General features: G+C 41.6%; 1 protein-coding gene across 1 annotated transcript; it reads right to left on the minus strand.

The window, feature by feature from the left end:
* yap1 (Yes1 associated transcriptional regulator) lies at positions 1-22978 on the minus strand. Its single transcript, XM_067507571.1, has 8 exons — positions 22249-22978; positions 21057-21292; positions 12374-12492; positions 11420-11533; positions 6261-6427; positions 4259-4386; positions 3146-3258; positions 1-2798 (listed from the first exon to the last, which is right to left on the minus strand). Exons 1-8 carry the CDS (start codon positions 22447-22449, stop codon positions 2563-2565), a joined length of 1314 nt encoding a protein of 437 aa, XP_067363672.1. The 5' UTR covers positions 22450-22978; the 3' UTR covers positions 1-2562.
* Positions 22979-24562: the final 1584 nt, after the last annotated feature.

A 24562-nucleotide genomic window follows, 5' to 3' on the forward strand; every position in this document is an offset into this window, starting at 1 on the left:
TGTTACCACAATATGTAGTTTATTTCAAGCCAATTTCAAAATATATGAAGATAATGTAACAGAATTTATTGTTCTAAAACACATGCACATATCAAAAAAAAATGAACCGATCATTACGAAATATAAATTCATTTTATGTGCATTTAGAAAAACTCTAAATACAAAAATTCCTTTAACTTTTGTGATTAGTTCTACTGCTACAATAACAGTCAACCTCTAATATGCTCTGACAATTACACACTAAGTAAGCATAAAATCAGTTTTGTGACAATGCATTATTGCATCAAAATGAAACTCCGTAGCCGTGCAATACAAAAACTGTAGTGTACCAGTCTTTCAGTTGCATTGTTCTCACCAACACTGTTATCCACCTTAAATCCATCAGCAACACATGATTTAACGATCAGTACAATCAAAACTAAAAGAAGCTTCTTTTCACACAGATTAAAAAAAGACAAAAGTTCCATCGAGTTGATTCTGTCAGTTAAGTGTTGGCTGGCAAAAGAATCAGTGTAACATCCTGCAAGGCCTCAACCAAGGGTGTGCAAGGCAGGCAGACTATTTAAAGATTACTGCTGTGATTTAAAAAAAAAAAAAAAAAAAAAAGTAGCCATGGTGTAAACATCTAAATGTGATTATGAGATAATTGTTAGTGTATTGTCTCCACTGCAGCTGAAGCCTCTTCTTATTTAGAGCATATGTAAACATGTGAGTGCTTGGAGGAGGAAAAAACAAAACACTTGCTTCTCTGAAACCTGCTTAAACCTCATCCTTTAAATCTCAGGGTTAGTCACTCAAAACAACCATCTTTCCTAAAAAGTTAAAAAGACCTATTCCGATGAGTCCATAAAACACTTAAATTCTACATTGTTTTTTATTAGCTTATATAGTTTGTTCATAGAGGGTTGATTTACAAATCCTGCCATTTCTGGACTGTGTAAATGGAAGCAAAAGTGTTAGTGTCGTTACGAAAACATCTTTGGAATCTGCCACAACAGTTCCTGACTGAGACAACTGATTGTTTCTTAATTATGCCATAAAAACAAATCAATGCTCTTAACTCACCACTGTCAGTCAAAACCTAGCCTTTCCACACTGCCCCTCGACGTGACTCTCAAACCTGCTTAAACTTGTCTTAGCTGTAGTTTCTAAACCCCTGATTTCAACACACAGCACCGCATCACACAGAGGGGTTGAGCTCCTTCTTTAGGAAGACAGTTTCAAACACTGTAACTTGTATATTGTACGCTGTCACAAGGTTTAATTGATCAAAGAGCTATAGTCTCATGTTAGCCAAAAGATACTGTAAAGCCTTTTTTGGTTAACTTTTGGGAAACACAGTAAAAGCTGCAAAAAAACAATCACACAAATATGTATATAGTAAATTAGAGATGAGAGAAATTAGCTAGATGGTAAAAAAAAAAAAAAAAAATCATCGATCTGTCTTGGCAGAGTTCATGTTGGTGACGTCACGTGCTGTGATAAGTCGACCCTGTTAAAAATGTATTAATCTATGAAAGATAAAAAAAACAAAAAAAACAAAAGGAAAATGCCATTTGATCTAAGCTATCATACATATGTAGCAATCTAAAAATACTAAACATAAAAACGAATCAGGAATTAGGCTTGGATAGGACTGAGATACAAAGAAGCAATGGTTTTAAAAATCAGAAATCCCTAAATCCCCTTATACTGTTTATATAACAAAAATACACTTTTGATTATTGAACATGAGGAAAAGTGTAGTGGATGTTGAATACAGTCTAATGCTTATTGCTGTATTACAGAAACGTCATTGTTCGTGATGCTCGCGTCTCCAAAAAAACAAAAACAAACTGAAGGCACTTGATCTATCAAAAGGGTTAACTTAGTCTTGCTGGCACAGCCAAGCAGCAATGTAGGCAATCTTCAGGCCCCCCCCCCCCCCCCCCCCCCCACAAAGCCAATATGTCCAAACTGGGCCTCGCATTACCTTTACTCCAAATCCGTATTGTTCTTTATGCTTCAAATACATCATTTTTGGTTTCTCAGGCTCGTTGCAAATAAGCAAAAAAATAGAAACTTGCAAAGCCGGATATAAAGCTACTTGGTCTAGATGCAATTGTCCCAAACAGTTAATTAGTGCTGCTTTGTGCTGTATTGCAAGAAAAAGAGGCACCAGAGACTTGAGGCAACAACGGGTGAGGGCAGTCCCTGCAGACAGGAGCATGCACCAACCCAGCTAAGATGTGAGGGGAGACCAGGGGAAGAGCAAGCCCCCTGCTCTAGGTAATGATGCCCTAGATTCACTGACAGACCTGTGAAAGATTTGGGGACCCTTGCGAAATTGTCTGTTCATGGTCCAGCCTTGAAGACACAGACAAAAATAAAAGAAGAAATTCACACCAGTGAAAAGAACAGAGCAATACTGCCTCAAAACAGGTTGAGCCCTACGCACAGAGACAGAAGTCCAGAGAGGCTTTGCTGAAATGTCTTGTAAAAGCATCTATGAATCCTTCAGATTAGAGCAGGCAGCAGTTCAGAGTGTAGGGAGGAGTGAGGAGCGGCTCCACTCGTGGTCTTCTATAACCATGTGAGGAAGCTCTCCTTGTCAATCTTGGTAGCTGCCAGCACTGACTCCATGTCATTGAGGATGTCAGAGCTCAGGGCCTCCTGCAGACTAGGCATCAGCTCTTCTCCCTCCACTGCCATGCTCTCACCTTCCAGAGTGCCCAGGTCCACATCTGTTCCCGGAATGGTGTCCAGGTAGTCAGGGAAACGACTAGGCTGTGTTGTCATGGAGGGAGGCAGCGGGTCCCCTGACGCACAGGAAAAAGAAAAAATTGTTGTCAGCATGATGCGTGATACTGAAACATATTTTTAACTTGTGTACAGAGCAAATATGAGCAGCTTTACGTGGAGAAATTTGTCACATCAGACCTGGACGTGAAAACATTTGAGTCACTATCACTAACGTAACAGTACTACAGCCAAATAAGGAAGCGTTGGTCTGTGTTGCATTTAGGTGACATCAGGCTACATTTTTGAAATCATTCCGACTGATCAACAATAGGACATTTTACTCAATCTGTGTAAAGTAAAGAGACTTTGAAATATAAACCAAGCCGTCTGAAAAGTGATCACATCTGCTTTTTTCCAGCCTCACCTGTGTCCATCTCGTCCACACTGTTGAGGAAGTCATCTGGAGTGCGAGGGACACTGTAGCTGCTCATACTCAAGCCACTGTCTGTGCTCTCATCCCTGGAGTGGTAGGTCCCGCTTTAAAAAAAAAAAAAAAAGTCTAGGATCAAATCTGTGCAAGCTATTTAACATGATTTTCCCGAAGGAAATTTACAATGAGCTTATTTCACTTTACTGTAGTCAAGCACAACTTCTTGGTTCTAATTAAAACCCCCACAAGACAAACGCTAGTTATTAAAACCACGGTGTGGCTTTAATTCAAGCAGGGACCCTCTGCATATGTCTATGCAAAAGTAATTCAGTGACACTGCTGAATCTGAGCTTCCCCTTTTTCATCCTCGACTGCAGGATATAGGGGAAAAAAAACAACGATGAAAGGGGGAAACGAGACAAAGAGGGACAGAGAGGAGACATTTGACAAGCCTATACTAATTAGCAGAGGAAAAATATGTAGGCAGAGTATGGAAGAGGCAGGATGAATGAGGCCATTGTGAGAGGGGGGGGAGGGGGGAGATTAGGTTGGCCTGTCCACTGACTGTACCACATGTTCTCATGGCCTGGTTGCTATTCAGCTCCTTACTCACAGAACTGGAGCTTGAACTGCTGTTTTGTTTCTTCCCAGAATGCATTTGGAGGCAAACATTAAATAATAACAGCAGGTCTGGTTCATCAGTTTAGTGTCTTTACTACTTTGAGCTGTAGAAGTTGTTCATCTCCACTTTGACTTAAGTGTTTTATAGAATTTACAGGGTTGCACCACCATTAACGTTCTGCTCGTCTTTACAGAGGCTGTACACCAGAGGTCCCCATTGTGCAGTGTAGTCTGGCACAGGGCTGCTGGTCTGAATGAGTCATTACCACGTGAAGACAGTTAAGCCCAGAGACTGGCTTTCTGTTTTTACTACTTGTGTAACTTGGGAAGCTCTTAGCAGAACTAAAACTCAGATACCGGTTCTGACAAGTTGAACCAGAATGGGAGCCCTCAGCAAGTGCACTGACGTCAACCTGTGCAGCACTCAGGGAAAAACTCCTCCATTTGCTCCACAGAAGACTTGCCTGACTCGAGTTTGAAACCAACCTGTTGAGGAATGGGTCCGAGCTGTTGGCCGTCATGGTCCGGACATCCTGGGCCATAGGAGAAGACACAGGGTTTGTGCTGCCGTCCTGCTCCATACTGGTAGGCAGCTGATTCCGTAGAGCGAGCTCCTGTGGACGATAAAGCACAAAACCCATGAGCAACAATCGACCCCACCCTGAACCCTCAGAAGCTAATTCAACACAGCTACAGCTTGTTGAAAACACTTTGGAAATGCCTCATATCACTGCGCAAAAATGTTAAATTAAAGGATTAAACGCAGGATGCCAGCATGGTGCCCTCATTTCTTTCCATAAAGTGTCAAATTACAAGGAACTGGACACAGTGTGAGACAATTGTGTTCTACACATGTTGTATTAGATAAGGTTGAGGATATGAAGTCATGCTGTCCACCACCCCCCCCCCCCCCCCTCCCCTTGAACAGGAAGGTGAAAAGACTTGACCGACATGACGGCTTGGAGATGTTAAGTTTTATAGGTTCATCGTCCTCGACGAGGAGGCAGCCAATGGGATTTAACATTTCGAGTCAGCTGCCAGACAAGCGGTTTTTGGTGTTTGAAAGGAAATGGACACAATGTTCTGCGATATATTAAAGCTCCAAAGCATTTTATCAGGATAGGATGTTTTTGTCTGAGTCTTGTTTTTCATTTCATGTACTTGCAGCTGGCACCTCATGCACACATGTAAACAATCTGGTTTGGATTGAAAAGGATTATGAGGGTTGTGTACTATAAACATTTAAGGTTTTATTAACTCTCCTTTTGTGCATGGTGGAACAACATTAGCACTTGACTGCCACTGGCGAGTTCAGCAGATCACCACCCTTTCTTCATCACACTTTAACCATGTGGAGAACATTTGGGTGTGGGAGGATTTGCTCCAAGGTTGACCTCCCTTCAATACAATATAGTCTGCACAATTACATAATCCCTTCTAAAATACATGTTCTCTGGAAATATGTGGTAGACTTAATAATCTAAACAGACAGTCAGAGGCGCTCTTTAAATGTATACAGTGTGGTCTGCAGTGTCTTATGCACATTTTGTTTTCCATCACGCTTTTTGTTTAACTGGCAAGAGTGCGGGAAAAAAAAAACGGAGCTTATACGCGTAGCAACTAAAACTTTACCTGCATAATTGGTCAGTTCTGTATCTTTCAGTTCTACATATAAAACACACCAAAATAATTCATGGAGGAGGAAGGAAATTTGACGTTTGCACTAAAACAACATGGGGACTCGAAGACTTTTGTCACGTACACGTGCTCCTACTTTAGAAACCTGCTTGAGGCTTGCAAATGACAGACAGGCTCAAATTCTCCACAAATGTCTGTGCTGACTTTCTTTTTATCCTTCAACTCATTATGGGAGCCAGATTTCTCCTTTATAATTTCAACAATTACTAGATTACTTATAGTGCATCTACTCTGACAAACAGCCCTTCCCCCTCCCCCTTCTACAGCCTGATTCATGTGGACACTCAGGTCACTTCCTACACAGTGAACTTTAAACAACCCAAGTGAGCAGCATGGTAAACAAAGTCACCAGCAGTCATTCACAGGGATAGAACTCTGCTTCCAGTGTTATGACACAGCCTTGAGTACACTCAAGGTCTTTCCTGCACCACCCAGTGTGGGCGGCGCGGTGACACATCACCGTTAGGAAGTGATAAAATTACCATAGGTGACTCAGGAGTCTTCATTGCAGGGTGGTGTAACAATAAAAACCGATCAAAGAGCCTTAAAGATTCACCACTCTACCCATCAGTGATGACTCATATTTAAAGCCTTAGTGGATACAAGGTGCACACTGTGTGTTGTAACAGGTTTGCTGGTGCCCCATCCGGTGTAGTATATTACTGTACTATGGATTGATGAACACAAACTGAAAGTGTCAACCTTGTGACCTTTCCAATACACGCAAGCAATTCTTCCACGAGATCGCAGCACTTCGCATGTATGAAATGCTTCAACTCAGATCCCTGACCTGTGGTCTCTGCCGAAGCAGCTCCTGTTGCTTCAGTCTCAGTCTTTCCTTCTCAATCTGCTGCAGCCTCATCTGGTTGTTGTTTCCCATGACTCCACTCAGGGTGCTGGAAGGCAGCTGGACTCCCTGCTTCACTGGGGCACTCTGGGTGATCCTCTGCGGGTTCACTGGAAAGACAAGAGTTGTTACTGGTATTAGTGACAGATGTAATGTGCACGTGGCTTATTTTTAAACTGTGCAAAGCAAGACTCTAAAATTGCTAATTAAACTAGGTATAAAAAGTAGTAACATGTTATACAACGTACAATTCAACTGGTTGCAGCTTTGCCTGAACGCAACACTTGCTGCATGGTATGCATATGAAACCTGACAGCAACTTCTAATTTGGTCAAACGGGAAAAATCTGCTAGTCTCGATTAGGTGGGATGGGACACCTTTGGTTTTTGGAGCCTGATCACGCATACGCAGCAGCACATTTAACGTAATAAGATACACGCAGCATTAACATGACAATTTTCAATAGCTGGATGTTGAGAAATATACACATCTCCAGCAGCCTGTATTCGGAAACTACACCTTTTAACACTTGGCACCGTTTAAACGCGGCATAACTAGATCGACAACTTTTGTCTACAAGGTGAAGGTGTTAAAGATTAGAGCCAGTGCAGCAGGTTGCGTAGGACAAGAGAAGTCCCAACACAAGTTTTCCACCTAGCGTCTAAAACAATGACTATTCCTGTAAGACCTGATCCACTCCCACTCACTGAGTAAGACAGGCTTTGTTTTGTACATTGCATCAGTCATGACTTATCCTTTCATTGTGCGTTGTGTTTCCTTCTAAACAAATTGCAGATTATCCCTCGAGACCGCCTGCCTTCTTACTCTGGCCTGCTGAGTCCACTTCACTGTGCTCATATTGATTTAATAACTGCAATATGAGCGCAGTGTGCACATCGGAGAAATTAATTTGAAAAAAAAAAAAAGATCTACAACAGGTTCTGTAATTGCTTTACCACTACAAACCTTGTCTGAAAGTTCTTTCAGACAACAAATGTAGTTGCGCTGTGCACAAACAAGCTAACTACATGTTTACCATATCAGAACAAATGTGTGTGTATTGAAAACACAGCTGTTCCCCAGTGAAATCTTTGTTATTCTTTACTCTAGTGGGGGAGTGGGCGGGGGTATAATAAGTGTGTGTATAAAGCAGCAATCTTTGCATGCAAAGTAGGTCACATGTTTTATCACTGTGGTACAGAAAGAGACGCAAATGTGCCTGACCAGAAGGGGGGTGACAGTAATGGAACCACTGAAGAGCACCGTTTGCTTTTGCGCTTGAAGCACCGACCAAACAAAGCCTTAACGGGGGCACAATTTTCATGCGGGGCTGCCTCTCTCTGTGCTGTCCTGCCCGCCCCGGCACCTTTCTCATCACCATTCAATCACTGTCTGTTTACACTATCTCAGGAGCTGAATGAACCATGGCTCAGGGCTCTCCACGGGAAGCTCTGGAGGCCCAGCCCTGTCCTGCCCTGCCCTGCCTTTCCCCCCCCTCCCTCCACTCTGTTCATGCTACCCCCACCCCTCACAACACACACACATTGTATACAAAGTCATGGAGCCACCTCTCCCACACATCAAGTGAATCAAAGAGTGTGTGTGTGTGTGTAACTTCTCTCTACTTCTTATCTCTGCCTGATACTGAGGCCTTTTGTGGCTGGAACCCTCCACCATCGAGGCACCATTAGCTGTTCAAGACGGAGGTGCTGCACATGGGCCATGTCAGCAGCTGTGGAGCTGTTAAGACGCGAGCTTTGAGGAGAAGCACGCATTCAAATGTAAGGGTAGACATGTGGAGAGAGACCCACTCGTACATAAAGCTGCACATTTAAAGAAAACCTACAGACGATATTAACATTTCACATATGTGGGGGGTCAGGACGCCTGAAAAGTCTAACAGGGGGAAAAGAAAATGAGGGTCAGCCATCCAAAGCTATTTATAAGTGAAAGTGAAAGTCTTCTAAACTGCTCATTGCAACCATCTGAGCATTTGCAGGCCACCTGATTCAACTTTGAAATCTACAGTGCAGTTACAGAAAGTCTTGTAGGTCGGTTTTGTTTTACCTCCAAATGAAGCAGTTTAGATGAGCTGGTTAGTCTAGTCTGCTTGCTCATGTTTCTTTCACCAACTGACTCGCAGGATCGATACTGCCGATAACTATAGTCAACGCAATGTTATCATAGCCGATGGTCAAAAGCGTTTGCAGTAAAAAGAAAGTAAAAATATCTGGGGTTTTCTTTTAAGGGACAGAAATAGTTAAACTGATACAAAGTATGGTGACTATCACAGTTTCACAGCCGCGTTTCCACTGTCAAGAGCAACTTCACAGACCAAACGGCTTCCAGTAACTTTGACAAACAACGAGCATATCAAAGCAGAGAATTACATTTGTCTGCGAGATGCAAGTGAAAGCCAGGTTCAGTTTAGGGCCACAGCGATAGCTTAGAAGAACAGCAGTCCAGGCACAGAACACTGTGTGTGTGTGTGTGTGTGTACGCTCGCATGGGGCTTTTGGAGGGGTGGGTGAAATCAGGAGCACACAAGGGTGGTGATAGCTTGTAGGCTGAGCAGATAAGAGACAAGTTAATGCTGTCTGCCTTTTGTCTTCTTCACGCACTCCTGCAACACAACCAGCCAGCAACACAGCCCCTTATCAGGCCATCACACTGGCAGGCATATTACAGCACGAGATCACCTGGGGCAGGTAGAGTTGAGGGTGTGCCAACTGTGGGAAGTTCTGTGAGACCAGAGCACTGCAACTTTGAAGGCTCGGTAAATATTTGTCTAATATTGATTTAGCAAGGTTATTTTTTTTTTATTGTTTTTTTAAGAGGCCCTTTGGGAAGGTGTTGTGTTTCTAAAGTCAAGATAAGCAAAGTGGAGAAAGAGTCTGGTTGTGATACAAATAGTTTTATCCGCTTGTTCTCCAGCAACATCTGAGTAAAACCAGCCTGTGCTGACTTGGCTCTGAATGGCAACACAAGGAAAACACTGAGTCAGTCAGGCAGAATCAACATTGTAGGGCAGACTAACAGGGAATTATTTGAATCCATAACAGGTCAAAATAGTGTTGGATTTGTCTACTCAGGTACAGTGATTGTGTTTACAAAATAAAAGCTTATAGACTAAGATGAAACACAAGTACAGTAATCTGATGTGTTTTTATTCCTTCAATGCCGCAAGTTGACTATAAGGTGTCCTGTTAATGGGCCAGTTAATCAAAAGTAGTGCTGGTATTATTTTACAGTATTTCTTTGGCAGAGGTAGTACAATGCAACAATCAAAGTAGACGTGAAACTGTTCTTAAACTTTTAAACTTCTTTTCAAATACAATGCTTTTGCACTGTAAACAAACCCCCCCCCAAAGACAATTTGCGCTTTTTGTGCGCACGAGTATCCCCCTAGTACGCTTGTCCTGTTGTTCCTCAGCGAGAGTACGTACGAAAAACATACCCACATACACCAGCCCCTTCCTGAACTCACAGAGCACTCATGGCTCGTTTGCCGCTCACCACCACCTTGGATCTTAAAGAGGATGCATGCTTATCCCGGCGGCATTTTCTTTCTGTTCCTCAGGTTTTCTTTCTTCCCCTTTCGCCTTGCCTTTCCCCTTACCCCACCCCCCTCTCACATTGGAGTTCTTTGACTGAAAAGGTCTGGAACAGATTAAGAGTTGGACCACAGAATAAAGAGGCCTGGCAGAGATTCAAGTCTGTCTGGAGCTACAGCAGAATGGGGTTGTGCCTGCACTGGGCCTCACACAGGGGAAAGCTAGCCGGTAACAACCCAGAGTTAAAGGCACTCTGCTGCTTTTCTTCTCAAAGCTCAAATTAGCCTCCATTATCAAAGCAGCTGGCTTATGATTGGAGACCTACATAGCAGCACTGTAGAGGAGTGCACTTTGCCAATTATGTGAAATATATTGTCAGTCATATTTTAAATAATCAAACTTTTGATAAAGATCAAAATAAGTTGCCCGTTAAGCACAAACCACACTTCAAATATTATAAGCCAAATATTATATTATATGTTTTAATCCTTTAGAGTATTAGAAAGATCCAACCAGCATCAGATGAGAAACAAAAGTAAATGTATATTTGAGCCATTTAGAGAGAGAGAGAGACAGAAAAAAAAAAAGAAAAAATGTTTGATGGCACTTAATGGGTTAACATGGTCTGTTTCTATCACTTGTTTCAAAGGCCCAGCAGCCGTGTCTTTTCAAGCCCTCAAATCTTCAAAGAGATTCACCGATCTGAGCTGCCATCTCTTCCCAGCTGCCGCGCTCCCCTTACGACTCTGTTTTGAACGTTCCTGGCTGCCTTTTAGAGTGGGACACACGATTGCTTAGAGAAAAACTGGCCTTTAAGAGTTCGGGCTTGATAAAGAGGAATGCTAAAATTAAACAGGATAACAGGCTGCTTGCTGATTCACACATGTTGCCTTTGTGAACCCGGGTGAGCTCCCCTGGGGAACGCTGCTGTGATGAAGGGATGGCACCTGAAGCGTAAGTGAGTCACAGTGACATAAGCAGCAAGATGAAGGTTCCTGGCACACAGGAGGATTAGCTCATTCTCAGGGCCACAGAGATGTCTCAACACACATATGTGGTCCTGTCACTAATTTACCAACCCTGGCCACCACACACTGAAAGCCAACTGTCAAACTTTAGCCTGGACTTGGGGATTAATGACCAACTCAGCTGTTGCTCCAACACTAAAATGGCTGACAAAAGGGTAGGTGAAGATTTTGAGGGTGGGGGTTTCGTGAAATCTGGTTTCAACAATCAGTGGCATGACTACTCACTCCCAAACAATTTGGTGCGGTGAATTGAACTATGAATCATCCAGAAATGAACTCACTCTTTCAACTGTCACCAAACAATAAATAAAAAATTGTTTAAGAAACTCTTCCCTGCAGAGACAGGTTCAGGTATAAGTAGCTCATTGTAATTATAAAAAAAAAAAAAAAACATCAGCTAAGAAAAAAGTAGCTAAGACTAATACGCTGCCCTATTTAAAAGATAGAAGCAACATAGCAATTTATTTTTAATCAAAATCTATTTCAATCAAAAGACCAAAACAAATTTTTTAAAACTTACTAAAGCGTGGGTCAAGTCTTGGGTCCAGCCAGGATGTGGTCTTGTTCTTGTGGTTGATGTAGTAAATTTCCCCATCTCCTGTAATAGCCTGTTCCCAACCCTCAGGGAGAGGACCTGAAGGGAAGTAATGTTAGAGAGGATGGTGTTGGTTCACTCGCTGTTTACGTTTTTCTTATAGACATAGATGCAAAACATATAGCAACCTCACATATCTGTAATGCACATAGTATGCGGACATAAGTAGAGTAATGTACACACACATGCTAAGAACAAAAGAAAACTAGATGGCTACATGGGCAAGATAGCAGCACATTACTTTTCTATCTGTCACCATGTTCTAAATCTTTGCCATGCGTCACTGAACAAACAAGCAAGCAAGCAGCCCCCCCTCCCCCCCAAACATTTTATATGTATTAATATTTATTTATAGCTTTTTTTCTCCCCTGTAATGTTTGAGTCACGGAGTTCCCAAACATGTCAGACAGGACCTGTCACGTTGTACCTTTGTCTTTCCTCACCTAGGGCGAATTCCAACTTCATGGACAAAACTGACGTACATCAAGTCTTTTAGAAACCTGTAAGAACTAGACTTGATTTCCACCCCCGACTTTTACTGTATGTTTCATAAAAGGAAGAGACTTCACTAAAATAGCCTGAAACATTTCTTCTCATAGCATTTCTTATAATTGCTTGCCTTGTACCTCACTTGAAAGTCGCTTTGGATAAAAGCGTCTGTTAAATGACTAAATGGAAATGGAAATAGCAGCTTGCTTTAATGTTTTGTCCTTGACGTTTTTTGCTTGTTCTGTACCTCATTTATACAAGTACGTTTGGATAAAAATGTCTGCCAAATGACTAAACACAGAACAGCGCACAGAATTTTCATTCAAATTTATACGATCCTTTGTGATGCATAACATGCAGCTTCTGTTGTAAAAGTCAACATATACACACCACTAGCTGGGTTCATTAGGTTCTGTTGCTGGACTGGCACAGAACTGGGCGGGGCAGCCTGGTTCATCTGGAGTAGGGCCTTGCGAGGATCCTGCCAGGTAGTGGTCTGATCCATGTGGCTATAAAAGAAATCAAAATGTAAATCAAAATGTGTCTTTACCAGAAATCAGTGGTAAGTTCAAACCAGGGGCCATATCAACACGAAAGACCAGGTCACATGCAGGAACTGATGACTCAGAGCAGTTTCAACAAGGTCTTTGATGAAAACACCGAATCTAACCCCTGCTTTCTGTAAACTATGACTGTTACAGGAAGCCAAACTCAGCTGTCTCTGTTTGGACTCAGTCTGAACACGCAATTCAATACAGATTCAACTAAACCTTTTATTCTAAGTTTGGACTGGACTGGGACATTTTCCCCTATGATCTACCTAAAACTGCACATCACAAATCAGAAGGAAGAAATGGCACCAGGCCTTTAAGAGTTAGAAAAAGGTTAGACAAAAAGTACAAATAAACTACATCATGTATCTATGACCATCGGTACGCTGAAAGCTTTTTCTTGAAAATGTCTAAGAGGTTGGTTTCAAAACAACTATTGTAACATCAAACAATGTTGCTTCATCTATTTTATGGCTCGTCTTTGCTGGGACAGCAGCGGGGAGCAGGGGAGGGGGCATTGTGTTGCATTCTGTGGAGGCATTGATAATTAGTGCTTTGTTGGTACTTGTTGCTTGATTAAGATGGAAAGCTAATACAGGAAGCCCTTCTCTCCTGAGCAGGACCCTCTCTATTGAGGGAGGGTCAGTCCCAGGGCTCAACGCAGGGGGTCCTTTTTCCTGGAAGCGGCTCGGACACTGGAGTGTCAGGGGCTTTAACAATCTGGCGCCACATTTACAAAGCTTTCACCTGCTTGACAAAAGCACAGACTGAGCTACGACCTAAAACCCCACTATTCACTCGTCTTTTTTTTTTTTTTAACCATCCCATTTAAGACGCCCTCCCATCTCAACAAATAGGAACAAACTCTAGTTCGCTTGTTTATGTGCCGCAACTTTTACAATTATGCTTGAGCAAGGGCTGAATTATATAAATACACAAGGCAAAATTAAAGAGTTTGTTTGTAATTAAAAACCACCCTCAGTCAATCTATCCCCTGCACCCTATATTCATTGTGTCCTGAAAGTCTTATTCCAAGCACTGAGATTCTTTACAACTCGCTGTTAATCTGATCCCAAAGTGCCATGTTTAGGAACAGCTGGGTGAAGTGAGAGATTCAGATTCACTTGGCCTCTGCTGTAATGTCAGCCTGCCTGTCTGCTCTCTATCCTAGGCCAGAGAGTAAGAGGGCCTGACTCAGCACTCCCCCTCCACACAGACACACACACAGCAACCCATTTTGAAGCCCCCTCTTGTTTATGCTTTACTGATCAAAGGAACTACCAAATCCCCTACCAAACCCTCCCCCAGCCCTCACACACACACACACCAAGCAAAATAGCTGGGACTGCTCAGACTGGAGGGGCCCCTTGAGAAAGAGGGGTCACAGGGAACAGGGTGAGACAACTACAGAAAAAAAGTCAAAGTGGGAAAAGAACCATCTACGGAAGCAATCCCTGTGAATTTCATTGGCTGCATGAGTTGCTGTGGTTCTGTTACACTCTGGAGCCCTGCCCTGCCCCCTTTGCTGCCTCCTTCCCACTCTGGAAACTATGACATTTATTATAAAGGGGAGAACAGGGGAGGAGACTGGAAGAAGAGCACTAGGATAAGGAAAGGGAGGGCTTATCGGTAAAAGCGAGGCCTGCTCCTACTCATACACCGATGCTAAACACAGAAATGCTACAACTGGAACACATGGATGGAAATATAAAAGCCTCCAAGATCCGTTTATAAATTCTTCTCTGCCCCCCCCACAAAAGTTGTGCTTCTTCAGCAGAGATAAATGTACAAATATGGATTCTTCTATCAAACACTAGCTTGATGTACTAAGCTCTAATCAATCAAATAAGCTGTAAAGTAAACTTTGGTTCAAAACAGAAAAGAAGATAATGAAAAGTCCTGTGATAAAATCTATAAACTGGGAGAGCTGCACAGTAATCAAAGAGCCTGTATGTGGGAACTGAGAGAACTAGTAAATGAGTTACCAAGAGCCAGTAATTCATCACCAAGTTCTGAAACTAAATGATAATCCATTCATTCAGCCTACCCTAAACCCTATATGGCCAGGGCCATACACAGCTTCCTGTAGGCGAAACATAAAACAAAACAATGGCATGGCAACTGTTGGGGCGGCTGGAGGCCACCAGTTGCTGTTGGGAATTGCTGATGATCCGCAACCTCTACGGTCACAACTGCTCGGTGTTGCCTTTACATGTCTCTGACAGCACTCCGAGCTTAACGTGACAGCCTCGCACCCTCCCCCAGACTCTATCCCTGGGGCTGGGCAGTGGACACAAAACGGTTACAGTTACATTTTTAAGGTTTTTCCAACCACCATCATCAAGCGCAAGGACGCAAAAGTGGATTATACTCCAGCCACTGAACCTTAACACTATTAGTTTCTGGCATATCTGGCTGAAATCAAACTAACCACTGCTGCGGATATTTACAAAAACATTTACAGCTACTGTTCAAGCTTTGAGAGATGGCACGGGAGCTTCACTCCATAGCTGTCACATGGCGTGACATTTTCAAAGCACTGCTTGTTTACAAAGTAGGCGACGATTGAGGGCTCTATTTTTGGTCAAATGCAACCACCTATTTTTGGTATACCAGCATGGTGGATCAAAACAGTAAAAAAAAATAAAAATATATATATCTGTGAATCTGCATTATTGTGGACATGGGCTTACTCTGGAGTCTGGACAAAATATAACCTACCATTATCTCCTTCAGGGGAAACCATCTGTAAATGGCCAGGTACTGCAGCAAAGGAGAGATGTGTGGTTCAAACAAGGCCCATTATCAAGTCACTTGTCTGTACTCTGGGGCTTGCTAATTTTTGCTCAGGCTGTCATCATGGTCGACTGTGGGTTAGCAGAGCACAGAACAGGACTCTTGATCCACCCGGGGACTTGACATCTCCTTTGACTGATGGCCCAATTATCAAGGTGGCGTTCATTGTGCTAGTGTTATATTTAATGTCTTACTGAGAATGAGAGAGGGTAACCTTCTGCCCTAAGGCTAAACTTGACTTTGCCTAAACGATTTGGCATACACCGTTTCTGCCCTGTGCTGATCACACGGCAGCTGGTCCCCATCAATTTCTATTCTCTTTCTGATACTAAGACCATTTAAGACAGAACTTCCACTCATTAGTTACATTAAAAAAAAAAAGCTGTGGCTCTGTCTAAGTTTTTGCTGAATGAAGCTTTAAAGGCCGAGTAAAGAGTAGAACCACATTTGACATTATTAAGAATCTAAAAGCAAAAGTCTGAACACTGCACTTTGTTTTTCAGCCTTAATCTGAGTACAGCAACACATTTCCTAACACAGATTGCCACTCTGTTCACGCCCATGAAAATATATAAACACACACAATAAAAAAGTTTCTGCTACATGCCAAACAAATCAAAGCTAGATCTGAGGCTATATCGACAGTTCATCCCACCTAAATGATCGGTCTTAAAAGCCAGTTGTCAAAAAGCGGTGTTTTGCTGGTGTAAAGCAGGGGAGTGAAGCTATGGGGAGTGTAGCAATGATGAAACACGCCCCACAGCTGAGTTGTCAAATGTTAAAAATGGGATTCTCAGGCCACAGGGGCTCCACCCAGGGAGTATATGCTGGGAAGGTGGTTGAAGCCAGTAACTAAAGAGTGCACTGAGGGAGGCCAGATGTAATCAGGCCTGTTAAGATGAGGATGACCACCTCTACTCTGGTTGACTGGAGATGCCTGGCTGCCTCTCTATCAGTAGGACATCATCAAGAGAGATTATTGGGGCAACCTCTGTGACCCTTCTGTAGCTTTAAGTTTCTCTTTGTGAATTAGTGTCTTTGTTGGTATGTAGAATGATACAAACCCTCCTTCAAAGTACCAGGGCTGACACAAGCTCAGAAAGTTCAGGTTTGTTTGATATTAATTAGTCACTCCTTAAAGGGTTTTTATATCTTTTATAACTATGGCAAAGTTGGCCGCACTGCATAACAAGTGAATAATACACATTTGTAGACTGCTCATTAATTAATTACATATATTTAAAAATAAAACTAGTTTAAATGTATGAATGCTGCAACTAAGGAATTAAGAACATTTATTTGGTTATTGAGTCACTATTTAGTGGCTGAGTTTGAGCACTTCTGGGAAGTCAAACCTGAGAATACTCACATCCCAGATACTACATGTCTCTGTGGGGCTGCCCTCAGCGACAGTAGATGTATTGATGTCTGGAAAAGAGGTGTTACATCATGACTTTGGTAAACACACGCCTGATTTTCTCACAGTCCCATCTGTGTACTGAGCTGAGAGGGCCCAGTTGAACTGCAAGGGTCTCGTCTGTGTGTGGTCAACAAACCTAAAGTTTGTCAAACACAAAGTTGTTCCAAATGAGGGCTTCACGCAGGCGTGCAACCCCATCTTCCCAGCACCATTTGTGACAGAGTGGTCTCAGTTCATCACAGCTTAGTTTAAAATCCAAAGGGTTTTGACTATTACTTAAAGCTTAAATGCAGGAATGAAAAATGGCAAAACATTTCGTTTTTTTACAAGTTAAAACAACTATGACTATAACTTTTTAGTGGAAATCTCAACAAAATGTTTTAGTACAGCTCAAACACTACCTAGATCCAGAATGCATAAAATTCACGAGGTTGGAGAAAACACTAATATTTCCTGCTCTAATAAGGGGTCTGCTTGACTTCACTTTAGTGCAACAGATGTTCAGGAAACCCTAGATGGTTTTACACTGAAGCTAGGCTAGTAATCAGCCGGTTTAGTTTTCCTGGTTATGCAGGAGTGTGCAGCTTTGTTGCTTAAAAACCGAAAAAGAAATGTAAATAATCCCCCATTTTAAAAATCTGGTCAAGTTGAACAATTTAATCAATTACAATCAGTTAAATACTGGAGGCCACAAGTCATTCAATCTGGCTGTGAGGAGCAAGGCTCATCTAAACAGACAAAAGTGTCCATCAACACACAGCTCTACCTGCCCCTGAGGGCAAACAATAGCTTCTCCCCCAAAGCCTTCCTCTGCTTAAGGCCGACTTCCCACGGACTAAAACCTCACTCAAAGCTGCATTTAATAAGTGCCCGGAAACAGAGATTACCCCTCCTAGTGCACCGGTGTGTCTAAATTAGAAACCTTCATTAGTTTATGACCCAGCCCTGCCCCCCTGTCCCCGCACCAAGCAAGGTGACCCAACCTCCCTGCCCCTCCTGCCATAAATCAAAGGCCACAGCAAACTGCTGGAAGAAAGAGGAGGAAAGGTCAACGGACTTTGTTGACATTCTCCCAATCTTTTCCCAGCTTAAGGGTTTTGGGTTTTTTTTTTTTACGTCACAGCCAAAACAAAACAGATAAGTTTTGCAGGAGCCTGCTCATATCTGACACCAACTTCTATTAATGCTACTAATGCCAACTGTTTTCATTAACTATTAAACTGTTTCATTTGAGATTGTTATTTTACATTGGCAACTGGCTAACATACAAAATGTATGAGCACAAAAATGAGAAACGCAGACTATCCTGACAATTAAGCAGCTGGAAACAAACTGTTCAGCAATACGTCACATTTATTTACTATAAAACATCAAACTGAATCTCTCAGCATAGTGACTGATGAATTATGTCAATTCCTAACTGTTAATAAGGAGAATTTACACTGAACTGCAAGCCTGCAAACACCTGAACACTTCAGATGTTAAGAATATAGTTAAGTTCTTAAGAAAGCCGCTGCCTTCTCTGTCATCTTTAAAATTCACGTCAGCCATTTGTCTATTTTGGGAAGGCTCACATGAGTCTGAACAGGCCTGTGGTCTGAATAAATATCACTGTTTCTCTGCTGGGACAAAGGGAGGGCCCGAGTTTCTCTTGGTCCCTCTTCTAGTCATCTTCACATGGCTGCCATTTAACTCCATTGACACAAAAGAGGCACCATCACAGCGCCACAGCTCCATTCATTCCAAATCAGAGCTCGGCTTTTAAAGGGAGTGGGACATCGGCATCCAGAGCTGCAAGGTCTCACAGAGGCCAATCATTCCCAGCTGTATAGTCCTACAGTGTACTAGTAAACTGCAGAAGAGGAAGGAGAAATCTAATTAAAAAAAAAAAAAAAAAACAACTTTCACCCTGTGTTGATATACTGTATCTCTAAGGACAACAGCGGTCACCTGAGTGAAATATGAGCTGCTGCTCTCTGCTAGCTGGTGACCGACGCCCCACCCCCCACTCATCCAGCAAGCCAAACCCACCCACCCACCCACACACACTATCGCTCTGGTTCACTCCTGCAACACGTCTCGGTCAGACAACCTCTGTTTTATAAATAGGGGAGTGTCTTATTCAGCAGCTCTGCTCCGGCTGCCTTTACTGCAGATCGAGTATCTACACTTTGATGTTCAGTGTGTGAAGGCCATCTTCTTGTTCTTACTTGAATACAAACACTGGGTTCTACACCTGCTCTAGTTGCCATACAAGCTACTTCTGTACAGAGAAGAAATAGAAAACTACTTCTAGACATGAACAGAGACTATAATCTGGAATCTTTATTTTCTAGAACTATGGGTTAGCAATTACTTTTCCTAACTGTAAGTAATAGTACTTTTTGTAACAAGACAGTTATAGACATATGGTGGCAAGCTAAATTATGAATATATACTGTATCTTATGAGCTACAGTTAATGCTCTGATTTCTGTGAATTTCTAAATTGCAAGAAAAGATTGGATTGTGTTTTAGGAAGGGAACTCTTGGCAGTTTAGTTTTAACCTTTTACCAAGCTGCACAAAAAAAACTAAACATTTTCTAATGATTAATGTTTTTCATCAGGTTTTGTCTGAAGCATTTGTAATTCTCTAATTAGACATTTTCAATCTAAAAGCAGAAGAGAAACCCAACTCACGCTATAACAATTACGTAATATTTGGACAACATGGAAATATAGACAAACAAAAACCCTAACAGTCTTATTCCTACAACCAGCAATAAAACAGAGTAGTGCAACAAATGTTTAAAGTATAAGTTGTGTAATATTGGGCTTTTAAACTTAAACTTTAATTTGGTTTACAAAAACAAAATTTGATCAAGCAGCATCAAAACAACTACATCATTCTGGAAGTCTTTCAGGATAGCATTTTCACGCTATAGCCCCCCCTAGAACTTTTGTACAATTTTAAAGCAGGGCCTTTCCAAAACAGGCCAGATGTTCCCCAGATGTGAGACCCTAAAACATCTGGTACTGAAAGCTCTTATTTTGATCCAGGGAAATTTGAGGCTATCCTGTTTGTTCAGTTTCCATGTACGAGAGTAATATCTCCTAGAACAGACAAAATCTTTTACTTTCAGAAGAGAACAAATGACAACTTTCAACGTCCAGTTATGTCTACATTTGGGCTGCTGAGGTTTTATAAAACAGAACATTTTACAATGAGCAGACTATATTAACATAAACTGTTAACAAGAACACTGTTTACATCACTACAGCGAATGACGGTATAAAAACCTAAAGTATATGAGAAAGAAAGAGTAAAACAAAAACTCTTACAACCCCCCAAAAACCCTACTAATTACTTTTTGTGACTGGCCAAAAGAGCTCTGGTATACCTACTACCTAAAAGTGCTAAAGTTTACTTTGGCTCATTAGTGTGGAGAAGATCTGGCAGTTAGCAGATGGGTTTTGCAGAGCTGTCTGTCCTTTGCTGTCTGGGGCAGCTACAGTGGTCCATTGTCTCTACTGAAACCTGAGACCAAGTAAAGGAACCCTACATACAGCAGTGGTCCCTAAAAAGACTTCTCTTGTTTGCAGAGGCCACCAAATTTAATAAACTACAACTATTGCAACTGTCTCTTTACTGGCAATGGATACTGGTGGCCATTGAGCACAATGGCCACCAGTATCCATTCCAGCAGATTTGCAAATTACGGTCAGCGTAATATACACTGGAAAGAGATGCAGTAGACAGTGTAGTCTGAAGACCACTACTCTGGCAACTTAGATTTGCCTTGAGCCTAGCTTGAATCTAAAAGTTTTCTTCCTCAACAAAAAATAAATCTTTAAAGACAAACACTAATTTTCAACCTGTGCATGTAATTCTTCATAAAAGGTGCATATTGGATCAGTTATATGTTTTGAACCTTAAAAACCAAGCAATACTAATACAAACATTAATAATAAGTGTTTTTTCTTAGGCAGATCTTGACCAGTCAGAGTGGTCATTTAGCTGCATGAGAATACTGTAGTGCATCTTCTCAACTACACTGCGATATACTTTTCCCCCCTTCATATTAAGGGATATGATTATTTATATTAGACATTACACATGTGCATTTCCTTATCTGTAATACTTGTAGTTGTTACGATGCAATTTAAATGGATGACTCTATGCTCTACATTAAAATAAAATAAAAAACCTCTTCATCAGAACTATGCATTAATTTAAAAAAAAACTATAAACAAACAAAAACATTGTTTTAAGCTGCAAAATTTCCAGGGTTTGCAAAGTGCTGGAATGCTTTGACAGCATACTCACTTGAGAAAGTATCTCTGGCCAGAAGCCGTCTTGGCCATCTCCCATCCTGTAGGCAGGGGCACATCATCTGGAATCTCATAAGACGACTGGCGAAGATGTTGAGGAGAGGCACCTGCTGGGGCCATACCAGACAGGGAGCCACCAGAAACAGGTCCCATCTGCAGGGAGGCTGGGGAGGAGTGTGCACGGACATGATGGGGGGTGAGCGTTCCACCACTCCCAGCATCAGTGCTGGCCTGTGTTGGAGTCAACGAGAAAGAACTATTAATAGAGTCTTTATTTTAGCCCACATCTAGGTACAAAGGACAACTATCCTGTAATAAATGATTGTTTACTTCATTTATATTTTCAAATTCACATTGTGATTTTATATATTTATATGGCAGATAACGCATATTTAGGAATTCAGAGGACTGCAGAACACACAGAAATCAAAGTTTGTGGACTCAAACCCTACATTCGTAACCCTGATTTAATGCTTCAGTCACTTTACATGTTTATTAGGACGTTCTGTTCATGTGCTGGCAAGTTGGAGTAGAGGGAAGGGGATCCAAGGCCTGTGTGGGACACAGTGAGAGCGAGTCTTTGCTCTCCAACGCATGCGCTCTGATGCAAAACTCAAAGAAGAGCGCATGCAACAGTTGTGTGTGTGTGTGTGTGTGTGTGTGTGTGTGTGTGTGTGTGTGTCTGTTTTATTGTAAATCATCTTGATTCTACAAAGTATTTCACAAAATCCCTTTCATTATTTTCATAATTGCTACTCTCTTATACATTCATGATGTTTTCAGATGCACATTTGTACAAGTCAACTTATCCTGTGTAGGTTGAACTAATCTGACAACTCACTTTAAGTAACGTAATCAAAATATTCTCCAATCTTTTATGCAAAACAGGCAGAGTTTGGTTTGTCCTGTAACGCAAACAACTTTTACGCACAATCAGTTCTTTCCTTTCTTCTAATCAAAATGTACCGTGACGGGAAATTGCTCAAATACATAATTCACTGTTAGGAAGACATTTACGCATAATCGGTGTCAACAGAAGCACAGCTGTACTAAGTAAAATTAGACAACAAATTCCCGATAATTCAAAGTCAGTCACGTAACGTTACTGTAGGCCTTCGCACCCACAGAACGGGCCTTGATTAAACTGATGGCTGGGACGGGACACGGGACAGACAGGGCGGGCTTACTTGTCTGGAATGGGACTTTGGTTCTGGAGGTTTGAAGAAGGAGTCTGGCAGCTTCCTCATCCTCATGGGTACGGACGGGGGCACGATAGTGTTTTTCGGGTTCATCACGGCGTTAAAAAGCGCCTCTAGGTCAGTCTCAGAGTCACCCCTTACATGGACGATTTGGTGTCCGGCAGGAGGGTTGTGCTGGCTCGGATCCATTGTCCCAGAAGTCTGCAAACTTTATGTCCGAAAATAAAACGTTCAGAAATGGACTTAAAAAAAAAAAAAGTCCGAGCCAAGCAAACTCTTTTACGCAGCAGGAAATCTGGAAACCTCGACGACTCTCAGCAAAAGTTATCCGGAGTCATTCTAAAGTTTCGACAGATCAGTTCTTTTTTTTTTTTTCGTTCCAAACAGTGTTAGCTGTCGAAATCTGCAGTGAAAAACAGCGTTTTCCTGTTGTTCCTAGCTGGCATACTTGTGAAGCTAACAAAGCGCATATCTGCTCCACACTGGAATCTCTGTTGTCGTCCGGGCCCCAACTTTTCCCAAAAAAAAAAAAAAAAAAAAAAAAAAAAAAAAAAAAAGACACAAAAAAACGCAGACGCGGCCAAAAGAAGAGGTAAAAACAACAATCCCCTTGTCTGCAAGCGTCACACTTTAAATGGGTTTCAGCCAAGTTCAAACTGTTAGCACATATTCGTACAGGAAAGACTCAGAGTCTGAACAAATCTCCGCAGCTCACTTTCTACCAAGAAAAAAAAAAAAAAAAAAAAAAAGTTATGCTCCAGTCGAGTCTAAACTTTGGGCAGGACATCAAACTTTATGACTCATGGGACGTCTGCTCCAGAGGCGGGGCTTGGCTTAATTGGGACAAGAGCATTTAAAGGTACAGTGCAGCTCGGCGGCCCCTGAACATATTTCATAATTAATATAAGCCAGAATGTTCCCATTCCACATCAAAACATGACCCTTAGGCTCACATATTTATTAGATATATGTCCCAACTATGTTAAAAATCACCTCACATCAAAGTTTAAACTTCAATTTGTCTCCACTTGGCTTTTGTCATTATTAAGTCAAGTGGTTTTCAATCCTGGTTTTCAGGGACCCCTGTTTTGCGTGTTTTCCAACCAACCCAGTTGTTTTTATCTAACTACCCACTGCAGATTACCTGCATAAGGTGTATTCAGTCAATCAGAAGCTGGAAGATACCATCTTAGATAAGGGTGGAGTTAGAAAGACAAAATGAATCGGTTTAGATTGACTAAACAAATTTGATTCACTTAAGCAGCAGCGGGTATTGGGATTGAAAGGTACTGATTTAGGTCAATGTCAATATTGATGCTGCAGCTGAACAGTCATTTGTGCACATTAATTAGATATTCTGAACAACAATAGCTGCATAAAAGTATTCGATTTCTTGTTTGCCACCTCCTGAATTCTGCAAACGCTCCTTGTCCTGAAGCCTACTTGGGAAAACACTGAATTGTGGTTCATTTGCAATCCAAAATGTAAAAAGTCCTAAAAAGTCCTAAACATACAGTAAAAAGAAAATACATGCAAGTTTTATAATTTGTTTAGCTCAGCTACAATATTTATAACCCCTCCTAGAAAATGCACATTGAACACCTGCGTCCAAAAGTAACATCATAAACTTAAATAAACAATTTAAAACATGGGTTTCTTATTGTTCTTAAATAAAACAGACCATTACATGTTTTAGCTAAAGATGATAAGACAACATGCTTTTCATAACTCACTAATTTTAACAATAATTAAAAAAAATACTTTCTCTCATCAGCATGTATAATGGTACTATCTGCTCTCTCTTTTCTTTTGCCTTTTTTCTTTTTTTACAGTGCTCATGAAAAGTAGATCCATGCAGTTCCCACAATTGTTATGCTAATGAAGCCCCTCTTCCATTGAGAAATCATTTTGTCAAGATCCACTCTCTTTGGATACAGAGGCTCTGTTTCAAGGCTTTTTCCCATACATCCACTGAATGAATGATTATGAAGCCCTATTACATACCCGCAGACACTGTAAAGCCCCTCTGCAGATTAAAGAGCTTCGCAGTTTGCGCTGCCAGTTACAGAGACAGGTTCGTGTTCCTCTGCAAGTGCTTCAGCTTGTGCCTTTACTGTTATTTTTGAGGTTCACTTTCAATGCGCAATTTCAAAATTTCAGGGACTTTTGAGCAAAAGCAAAATAAAAATAAAATGCACATCATGTAACAGGTTCAGTATTATGCAGTCTTAAATGGCTGCTGTGGTTTCTATTGTGACATAATATACTTTTGTTTGTTGATTCCAGTCCTGTGTCACCCTAA

Source organism: Channa argus, chromosome 6, assembly GCF_033026475.1.
Source record: "Channa argus isolate prfri chromosome 6, Channa argus male v1.0, whole genome shotgun sequence".
Lineage (NCBI taxonomy): Eukaryota > Metazoa > Chordata > Actinopteri > Anabantiformes > Channidae > Channa > Channa argus.

Excerpts from the sequence above, each read along its gene's own strand:
- yap1 (XM_067507571.1), bottom strand. The coding sequence starts at position 22,449 with ATGGATCCGAGCCAGCACAACCCTCCTGCCGGACACCAAATCGTCCAT. Across the intron at positions 21,293-22,248 it reads CAAAGTCCCATTCCAGACAA|GCCAGCACTGATGCTGGGAG; the intron begins GTAAGCCCGCCC and ends ACTCCAACACAG. Across the intron at positions 4,387-6,260 it reads TGCTTCGGCAGAGACCACAG|GAGCTCGCTCTACGGAATCA; the intron begins GTCAGGGATCTG and ends TATCGTCCACAG.